At 41.8% G+C, this 10,723-nt stretch overlaps 2 protein-coding genes across 4 annotated transcripts in view; both read left to right on the top strand.

Annotated features, from left to right (window-relative positions):
- hoxa3a (homeobox A3a) overlaps positions 1 to 10,723 on the top strand; it is a 30,779-nt gene that overhangs the window by 6,466 nt on the left and 13,590 nt on the right. For all 3 annotated transcript variants that reach the window (XM_044171083.1, XM_044171081.1, XM_044171084.1), the window contains exons 2-3: positions 65 to 160; positions 5,602 to 5,741. The gene's annotated coding sequence lies outside the window, so the exon portion shown is untranslated. The remainder of the gene's footprint in view (positions 1 to 64; positions 161 to 5,601; positions 5,742 to 10,723) is intronic.
- hoxa4a (homeobox A4a) lies at positions 5,748 to 9,224 on the top strand. Its single transcript, XM_044171103.1, has 2 exons — positions 5,748 to 7,562; positions 8,094 to 9,224. The coding sequence occupies exons 1-2, from the start codon at positions 7,145 to 7,147 to the stop codon at positions 8,420 to 8,422; spliced, it is 747 nt and encodes a 248-aa protein (XP_044027038.1). The 5' UTR covers positions 5,748 to 7,144; the 3' UTR covers positions 8,423 to 9,224.

The raw sequence follows: 10,723 nt of genomic DNA, 5'->3' as shown, positions 1-10,723 counted from the left end.
AGTATATTGCACATAACATATAATCGCACTGACGGCGAGACTTCGTCTGACTCTCTCTTTGCAGGCTGTAAGTGTTACTTGACCGGTACAGACCGTCTGTATTGCACAGTCTGCCTCAGTATGGACCGGACGCTCTTCAGGATGAGGACCGCGTCTCTGGGTAAGTTTCTGCAGACTATTCGGTAGCCCGAGAACAGCCAGCCAGTGTTAAACAGCCTTATTATTGTATTCACTCCCTCTATCCGTCCCTATTAGTCCATTACACTAATTTGTCAGTTGTGCAGTGCTGAATACTGGTCTCGGCAGATGTTGCGCAGGGTTGGGTCCTGCTCATGGCTATTTAATTGCTTCCTTCCCCGTGTAACTTGTTTCCCTCCATCTGCGGTGTAACTCATAATCCATTTTTACATGTTGGATAATTATCTCTGTGTCCATTTCCACCCCCACAAACTTCTAGTTGTTGTCGTTTTATTACATTGGAGAATTCACAGACCGTGAGCCAGAAAGTTTCCAAGGGGTGTGTGGAGTGTGGAGATTTCCTTTGATAAAGTTAAGCGCTAATGCAGGCCTACATATTTACAGCTAGCTCCGTCTGATTTGATTCTGTATGTGCTGATGACTTTTGAAAGTTGTTGGTCCGTTCCTGAAAAAGTTGCAGTTAGTTCGCTGAGCGCTGCGCTCCACATGTTGGCACCGTGTATGAATTTGGGACAGGCTGTAAACAGTGTCAAGTAAACACAACATGGGAACAAACAGCAGCGGGGAGACATTTGAAAAGGAATTGAGTTTTGTGTCTGCCACGTCGTTTTGTGTTTGGGGTTGAAAAGTTCAGATGACCTCTTAGAAGTCACTCTCGCTTTGTGATGACCTCCTGTCCGATCAGTGCCGGCCACCAGTGGACCCTGACTCCAAAAAACATGGACTGAAAATGGGCGAAAAAATTAAATCGTTTCTGACTTCTTTTTTGATGTGTTGGACTTGTCTTTTTCTTTCTTTCTTTTTAGGACATTGCGCATTTCTTCAATTAAATGGTGTGTGACTCGATGCGCCCGTTTCTAATTTGAGGCAAAATATGCACAAAACCATCTACAAAATCAAATCGTTTATCACTATTTAAGACGTTTTATGAGTTTTTGGAAGCAAACAACCTTGCAAATAACCGGTCAGCCTTCTTAAAGCTGTTGCCTGGGCGGATTTGCAAAGGTTACATTGTCCACCAGCCATGATAACTTAAATATCAAGGTTTTATTTTTAGTTCAGAGTCCTACATCATACTGTCTAGAATCATTACAGGTTATTTCCGAACCTTTCTGCAAATAAATAAATGTATTCATCACCGAATAACTTCTTAAATCCTTTATCCACCAATACTGGAGTGGAATTTAAAATCTGGTCAGACTGGACAGACAATGTGGAATTCTCCCCAAATTGCTTTTATTTTTTTAATCAACAGATATAAAGTTTTGAGGTTGCACCGATTGTAAAATTCACCAGAATAATCCAAACCATATTGCTTGTATCTTTAGGTTTATTGCTTAACACATTTTGCTCATTGTTATGCAAATAATTCACCATCTTAACAAAATACGGACTCCAGTTTGATTTTAGACCCACTGAAAATACAACAGGACACACTGAGAGTGCGTTTTATTTGGGAATGAAAACCCTTGACAATATTTCAAAAGGAGAAATTTCGACAGGGCCCTATGTGCGGCGTACTGCCAAGCAGTCTAGAGAGAGAAGCGCTGTAGGTTCATCTGGAGGTCAGCCACAGCACCAAGATAAATCTGCATCCTCTCCGAGCCACCAGCAGAGCTCGCTTTAGGCCAAGTTCACTGTCACCCTGCTGTATCGAGAGAGGGAAACCGCTCACACATCCACGGTACCGCGCGCACACGCACGCCTTCGCGTTAATGACAAAGTTTGCTTGGCGCTGCCTATAAGCATAATGCGTATAAATGAATTTACTGAGGGACACAGAGCCTGTGGTAACATCCTGCACTGGAGGAAAAGACTATGTGAAGAGAGAGGGGGAGTTGACTTTAAGTGTTGCCTCCAACAAAGACTTTTGGCTGCTTTGGTTACTCTATATCGCTAATGAATGATTTGCATATTTTACGGCCCTATTAGTCTTGAGTGGGAGCCTATTGGATTTATCTTTTCGCTCCCTCGTTGGAAACATCATAAAGCTACAATTGCATTTCAGCTCTTGTGCTGGCATCTTCTCTAATTATGAAATTTGGGGAAAATTATCCTCGTGATGGCAAAAGAGATAGACATTGTTCAAATCAATTTTTCGTTTCAAGAGGGCCAGATCTCTCACTGGGCTGGGACAGATGAGAGCGAGATAGCTGCAGAAGAGGAGGAAAAATTGGGGTCAAAAGTTTACGCGCTGAACAAGTCTCCGTCATCTGTTCACTCGGAGCTTGATGCCAGCCTTATAATAGCGATCTTGACTCTCCACACAAAAGACTGAATAGCTTTGAATTACATATGTTGCACGGTGCACTCCAGGTGAACCCTGAAAGCGCGGTGACCTCGCGTTTGGGACCGGGGGAAGGGACCCCCCACCCGTCCCCAGCAACAAGATTGAGTGGCTGGCGTTTTATTAGGGCGGTTGATTGGTGAATTTCCTTTGAATAAATTGCATTTGATATGTTTAGGGACGAGGGCAAAATTTGCATTTTGAGGATTGATTCTCTCGACCCGGTCACAGGGTAATGGGAAGGCCCACAGCCCCCAAATTGAGCCCCCGGACCCCTTAAAAACATTTAACCCCTCTTTTCCTGATCAGTTGAATAGAAAGCAGAAATGGCACAGATGTTTTTTGTGACTCATAGAGAGAAAGTTGAAAAAAATATTTTTTTTTTGTGGCACTATTTAGGCCTACTAGATATGTATTGTACTTTTTCATTGGGCCTAAGCGCTTTGGAAAATGAATGCAGCTCTTTCTTAAAGCAAGCTAAAACGTTGAACCTTTGGTTGAAGGTGTAAAGGCCCAGTAAAAAATATAGTGAAAAAATATGGCTGACAACAAACAACCACTCGATACCAAAAACAGAATAATTTTATTGATATTCTGATTAAAAAGCCTAACCGGTAACACAGCACACACCTTTTGGTTAAAACACAAAAACATTTTCCTTTTGAACCAGAATAAGAAAACGTATCATCTGGGATCCCTTTGATAAAAAGGACCATTAAAATCAGACTATATTGGCACTTTCGATTTCATCAACTTTCTATTGTCATCTTAACATGAAATGAATAGAAAAGAAACACTTCATTTTAGAAATGTTCAAAATCAACAACAGCAACAATGACGCACAGTGCGCTACATACTAAATCTTTTTGCACACAAGTGTTGAAATGTCTAAACAGTGTTCAAAAAAATCCAGAGAAGGCGAGTCTCAAACCATCCACAACTCTGTTTATTGAATTAAAAAAGTAAAAGCTCGTCAGTGAAGGCTGCAAATCCGTTCACCCAAAGTTACAGCGCTAAATGGCATTAGGCCTATTTCATACATTTTAATTAGGCTACAATTTCCAACACAAGGCATCACTTCATATGCTTTCAATTATTTTAATTCAAGCTTTGGCAATCTCATTGTTAGCACTTTAACTCACCTTAAAGTGCACATTGCAACTTATTTAACCTGAAATCTATCTGCAACTTGCATCAGTCATTTGGAACCAGTAGTTGTGTCGTCCTTGTCTAAAATAATTTGGCTCAGGAGTGAGGAAGTCCATGCGCTTTCGAAAAGGATGTAGCTGCTTTTGTCCGCCTCTTCTTCGTTTGAAGGTCGCTGTTATTGGTCTAATCACAGTTTGCAGCCGTAAAAATATAAGGTAGTGACCATTCTTAGTTATTGTGGAAGCTCGTTCTGTCGCCTACATCCCTGCTGTAAGGACCAAGTAGTGGAAAGGAAAATCACACGTGACACACAAAATATTTTAGTGTTTACCTATATCAAAATATTTCCATAAAGGTGTGAAAGGTGTTTTGTAGCCCGGATCCTTGGCACATCTTGAATGCACAGAGAATTTTTTATTCCCGCCGTCAGGGCTCTGTATAGACAAGAGACCTTGTGAGAGCCATCTGCAATCTGTCACTATCGTCGCAGCACTTCTCTGATAATCTAAATTTACAGTAAACTGTCAGCATGATGTATATTGGTTAAATAGACCTTCACTTCACAGTATATGCTCTGAAAGAGAACACCGTGATCTGGCTGTCAGCTTATTTTGTCCTAAAATAAAATCTCTAACACGAGGCTGTAACGGTTTTTTCTTCACATTAAGAGCAAAATAGGTCTTTAAATTTGGTGGAAAATTACTTAGATAGTGAAAGCTAGTTTAACACTGTTTCCAAATGCTTTCTTTTAGTCCACTGGTCAATTGGATGATTATTATCCTTTTACATTTTGTGTGTGCTGCATTGTTCAAAAGAGATTTCCAGATGCTTTATTGCATTCAAACATACAGCAGCATCTTGCAGACCTGGACTAGATAACGGAGGTATTACCAGGACTGTTATCTAAAATGCTTCTTCTGCAGCACTAAATCGGATTCTTGGATCTTCACGATCATATGTTTTAATAAAGTTATTCGCAGCTGAACATTAGAGAAAGACGTAGCCAATAGCAACAAGTAGAATGACCTGTAAAAACAGTTATTCACGCAAGGATAACTTAGAGAGTAAGTGGATAATAGCCAAGCTGATCTGGCCCATATTTATACAGGACCTATATATAATAGAATGGCAGCAGACTGTAAATTAAGATATCATGTGAAGTCGTCTTACCGCTGACATTATGTTGACATATTGCCTCTCAGGTGGTCTCTTGGCCATAAGGATGTGGCGGAAAGTGCATCAGCTGCCATTTACAATGAGTTAGCTGTAATATACACAAGATACTAGCAGCTCTGCCTTACAGCAACAGTTTGCTCACATGAAAAAAAGGCTTTTTTTTTTGAAGAGCAAAAACTGAGGCCTGCCTCTGGTTGCTGTGGAAAAGAAGAATTCACCTGTTTTAAGTCGTCTGCATCAGCACATCCAAAAGAGATTCGGAGATGGAGATCAGCACTGTGGAAAAATATATATTTAATGTTAAATATATCAGCCCATCTGCAGCAGATCTCTGTAGTTGCAAGATCCACTTCTCCACAGATGCATATTCTAACTCATAGTTCGACGTGTGATTTTCGAGATAGTTGGAGGTCTTTTGCACATTTTTAAAATCCTTTGGGGATCTTCCTAGGGTGCTGACCCGCGCTAAGTGCTCCCCCAACTCCCCAGAGTTGAACAGACCCTGCAAAACTGAAGTCCAAGTCCGGGGTGAACCCCAGGTCACTGCGTCTAACAGATATGAAAATGTCGCCTCTTTGGAAAAAGGGCACGCCTTGTTGTTTAACAAAGACTGTCAATGGGCAAGATTAATCAGAAACAAAATGGAAACGGTGTCACTTTGGGGTCAGGCAGAAGTTATCTCTGTTTAGAGGAGCGAATAGAATGGGGGGGACCAGGAAAAAGAAAAAAAAAAGGAGAGAAAAGAAAGCTTTCAATATTTCCGAAGTTTGGCCTCTTGTTTCTCCACGCAGAGGCCTTGTTGACGTGGACAGTGTGGCTAAGCTTTGTGAAGAGCTGCAGCATCTTCAAGGCACACAGATACAGTGTGCCACCTCGGACATGGAGAGGAAACACAACCTGGACGACGTGATGGCTGAAGGCGAGGAACACGGTCAGACACTTCTATATTTTCTACCTTAAAAACATGCAGTTTCAAAAATGTTGCTTAATTTTTACTATATTTAAATATGTGGGAGTCTGACAAAGGATGTGTAATTTATTTCCCCAGAATAATTACATTAAATGTTGTTGTTACTATTATTATTATTATTATTGTTGTTGTTGGTGTACCTTGGGATATTTGCCCCTTTAAACGTTTAGTACCCCCTGTCATAACACACATTTTGATTGTTACCACACATGACAATGTTATTATCTTAGCCTGTGTTGTTTACAGTAAAGTGTTATTGCAGGAAGTGCAGGAGAGACTGATTGTTTTATATATTTCCAGATGCATTCAGAATTGGAAAGTTGTATTAGATGTGAGGTTATCTGTGCTGTGCAGAGCAATTCTGGCATTTCTTACTGTAAATGGTCTTTATCTTGGTTAAAAATCCCACGCTTTGTTTTTGGCATCTGACTTTTATGCAAGATACGTGTCCTGCAAGTGTTTGTCCAGTGTTTGGATGAGCTTTTCAACAGCAGTTAACACAGGAGAACTGATAATACGTGATGACCGTGCCAGATAAGTTTCATGTGGTATTACAGGACAAACAGAAACCAGAAATAGCTTGAAATTATTGCCATGTCCTGGCAAATTGCAGAAAACAACCGTTTTCACAGTTATAACCGTGAAATGAACAAATAGAGGGTCTTATGCATGTACACGGTTGTGCAACGTGAGAGATGAGGGTTTTCTGTTGTTTGTGTATGTGTGTGTCATAAGCGGGTATCAACCAGGTTTTACTGAAGTCATATGCTTTATATGCAGGCTTGTATGTCCGCAGATCAGCGGCTCGTCAGTGCTTGCAGGAAGCGTGTGCACTAACACTGTTTTCTTATTCGATCATTTGAATAGGCTAAGTTGACGTGTTTTTTGTTCCCCTGCTCATCTCTTTATTAGGATTCAACACATTTTAAACTCCAACAACCGATATTTACGTCACTATCAGAAATAGCCTTTTGTTTGTGATAACCTTTATTTTCTCAGGGGTTGAATTTCATATCCACTTTCTGTTTCAGAGGAGATGGATTTTTTTCCCCCATACGGGAAAGCCTCACCCACATAAGTTTGGTCCCATGCAGTAAACAAGTTAGTTGATTGGTTTTGCTTTATATACTGTGATTTAATAAGGAAAACACCAACGTAAGCCAGTGCGAGCCTGTGTTGGTGGTACCAGTGCCATGCTTTCCATTGGTTCCTGTTTACATGATGCCCACAGGACACGCGGTGATTGGTGGCGCTTCACACGTGACCAGGCAACTTTGTACATTTGACAGGGAGTAGGAGGGTTTTGTGGAGATCAGAAAAACGACAGCGCGATAAAAATTAGTATTGTTGCACTTCACAAATTAATGACCATGAGTTCCTACTTGATAAACTCCAACTATATCGAGCCGTCCTTTCCTCCATGCGACGAATATCAGCAGAGCGGATACATCCCCAACCCTGGTGATTACTACGAGCGGCCAAAAGATGCGGGTTTCCCCCATCACGACGAGCCATCCTATCCGAGGTCAAACTACACAGAATCGGGCTACGATTACGGTAACGTCCCCGCCACCGGACTCGATGATTTCGGCGAGGGACATCACGCACAGCCGCAACCGGTTCCACAGAGCCACGGTCCTCGCCTCACCGCGGCCCCAGACGGTGGCGCAGGGGCAAATGCCAGCAAAGACTGCAGCCTCGCCAGTGAGGTATATCCCGGCGTAGCGAAGGGCAAGGAGCCGGTGGTGTATCCTTGGATGAAAAAGGTCCACGTTAACACCGGTGAGTTATCGTCACGGTTAAATAACAGAACCACTGAGAAACAACCACTGGAACACACGCACGCCTATTGAGGCAGCACTAGTAGCAGCCCTTACAACAGCAATTTACGACTATCGAGCAGCAGGGTCTGTAATTAAGGACCCTCGTAAATTTTATTGCCTGTGTTCCTCTGTCGGGGCCATGTGCCTTTGTTGCTTTTTAACCCAAACTACCTCCGCCACTGGAGCCGAGCCAAACTGTAATATCCAACCCCGCTGTTTTGTTAATCATTTCTAAGCTTGATCTGTCCCTGGATGCGGGTGCTTGTACACTCGGCATCTCCACATTAAGGTCATGTCCGTAAACTGAAACAAGACCGAGAGTGAAACAAATAGTGCGGCTGTGATTTCCCACCAAACCCAGAAATGTTTTATAGTTTTTCAACCTTGTAATGTGTCCAGTGGAGGAACTATATGGGTTTGGAATAAACGCTTTCAGCCTGCATGTAACACCTGCTTGCTTGCCTGTGTATGGCTTTTTTCCCCCCTCCAGTCAATGCCAATTACACTGGAGGAATGCCCAAGAGGTCCCGCACTGCCTACACCCGCCAACAGGCTCTGGAGCTGGAGAAGGAGTTCCACTTCAACCGGTACCTGACCCGGCGCAGGCGGGTGGAGATTGCGCACACCATGTGTCTGTCCGAGCGCCAGGTCAAGATCTGGTTTCAGAACCGGAGGATGAAGTGGAAGAAGGAGCACAAGCTTCCCAACACCAAGATCCGCTCCTCCAGCTCGGCCTCGTCCTCAGCCTCGGGGGCCCAGCAGCAGCAGATCAAAACAGGCCAGCAGCTTGTCCCCACGCCGTGCACCGCAGGCCTATAGTGCTTGAACGAACCCCACCCCACAAAACCCAATCCAGACTGAGATGGCAAATAACACAAGTGGAATTTGATGGACCGATTCTCAGTATTTTACACACATGGTGTTCTCTTTCACCTTGCCTCCGCCATTGGGCCCCTGTCACGTCCTTTGTACCCTTTCCCTCTCCGGTCGTCCTCGCCCTCTTCATATAAGCTTGAAATTTACCTTTAATTGCCACGATGGCAACAAAGTGTTTATATATTTGTTTATTATTATGAAAGAAGGATAACGCACATTCAAACGTAGGACTTGGATCAAAATGTATCATTACAGTTAAAATTGAGTGAGGTAAAAGTAAGTTTGAGCTCATTTTTTCTATGTTCTCTTTGATTATTGTTTTTCTGTTGTTTTTTTTATTATTTCTCATGGAAAGTTCTAATATACTTGAAAGATATTTAGCGAAACTCTAGATTCCTGTTAGAAAACCAGACGGCTGTTTTAGAGGTATGGCATCAGTCAGAGTAACAGTGTAGTTTGTGTGTTTGAGTGGGTTGGTTTACTGTTGAATGTAGTCCAGGTGACTTTCACATTTAATGTACATAGGCAAATCATAATGAAGGCACAATAAGGAAAGAATTTCGTCCAGTAGAATTATGTTTGTTGGTGTTGTAAGGTCTAGTTTTATTTGTGCTAGTCCGTCCCATGTTGTGTTGTGTTCTAAACTGTGAATATTTGTATGTGTCGTCTCAGTAATGACCGTTGTGATGTAGGCTAGTGTAGGCTCAATCTGTCCTTGTGAAATAAATATGTACTTCACTTATAAGGCTGACTTGGCTTTGGATATTTTGTCATTGCAAATACTGATTTGGTTTCAGCGCAACATGTATTTTTGAAGCTGCGCGTATTAACAAGCCAAATGCATTCATGAATTCATTTTTAAAATTAGATTTGGGATGTGCATTTTCAAACTCATTTTATTTTCATTCTGTTTGTTTTCATTTCAGTTCGTGGACTTAAAATTGTTTTAGAACGTTTATTTAAAGCATTTGAATCAGTTATCCAGTGTTTGGAGATGCGTGCGTAAAATTGTGATAGTGTGTCCGAGCATTGGATAATTTACTGCGCCACAGTTTCACAAAAATGTTTGTCTTTTTTTTTTTTTACTTTATCTGAATAGAATCAAAATCTATTTGCTATATCTGATGTTATTTGCAGAGAGGATTAACTTGTTAATCAGGGCGCAAAGTTGTTCACTTTCTCTTAAAGTAAGATTTACAGAGGGAAACAGTTCCAACATTTTTAGGTGTTTAATATGTGTAACCTATTCACAATGAAGAATGTACCCCCATCTACAACACAGTGCGTAAAAGGTGTTGATATGTCTGATTCCATTATGTATTTTAATGCTCAACTGGCTGAACGTCTAATCCGTAAAATGTGCATGAATATCATGCGCATTTTTGTGGATAAAGACGAGATGTGGTTGATATTTAGGGGGCAATTATCAGCTGCTTAAGTGTTGCAGCTTTGTTACGTACACGGGAATCAAACCAACCCCAAATTGTTAAACGTATCCGGCCACACATATTTCTCACTTGCCATTATAAGGAGATCTCAGCCAACCTCAGTGCACCAGAGTGTGAGTGTTGGTCACTACCTGCTACATCCAAACAATAGCGAGTTCAGCCAGGGGACACGGCCGGCTCTGGCCAATCACCGGCTCAGAGCACTTCTTCTGACCCCTGACCTTTCGACACACACAATGTTCAGACCATACATCAGTGTTGAGACCTCCACGAGCTTTTTCTTCTCATTTAAGATTTACCCAGAGACAGCGCGGTAACAAAAACGTTGTTTAGGTGTGAATCTGAGCCATGAATTTCCCCCAAATTATTCTTAGAGACAGCTCTAATGCAATTCATCAGAGAAACACCCCTGTGAGGTCGTGTAAAGAGGGCAGATATGAGCTTAAACATGCTGGCATTGTGCATGTAATTTAGTATGGTTTTCAATATGTTTTAGCACTGATGGTTTCTGCTCAACATTTATGGCAACAATAGCGTAATGAATGGGTTTGCAATGCGTTTAATCGCAAATTAGATAAAACAGACATTCACCAAAATTCCCACAGTAAAAGCCATAGAGTGACAGACAGAATTTACACAAACAGTGTTTTAGTAGAAGCTTTACATCATTGTTTACATAGTTTTTGTTGCATCTTTCACATGTATTATCTTCTTTGTCTGCATCAAAAATAATCCTGCAGAAATGTTAATCCCCCCTTTGATGTACTCTGTGCAGCAGTTGCTGCAGACATGGAAG

This window comes from Siniperca chuatsi, linkage group LG17 (genome assembly GCF_020085105.1).
Source record: "Siniperca chuatsi isolate FFG_IHB_CAS linkage group LG17, ASM2008510v1, whole genome shotgun sequence".
NCBI classification, from domain to species: Eukaryota; Metazoa; Chordata; class Actinopteri; order Centrarchiformes; family Sinipercidae; genus Siniperca; species Siniperca chuatsi.
Note: the sequence above shows the minus strand (reverse complement) of the source record. Positions and strands in the feature narration are given on the sequence as shown.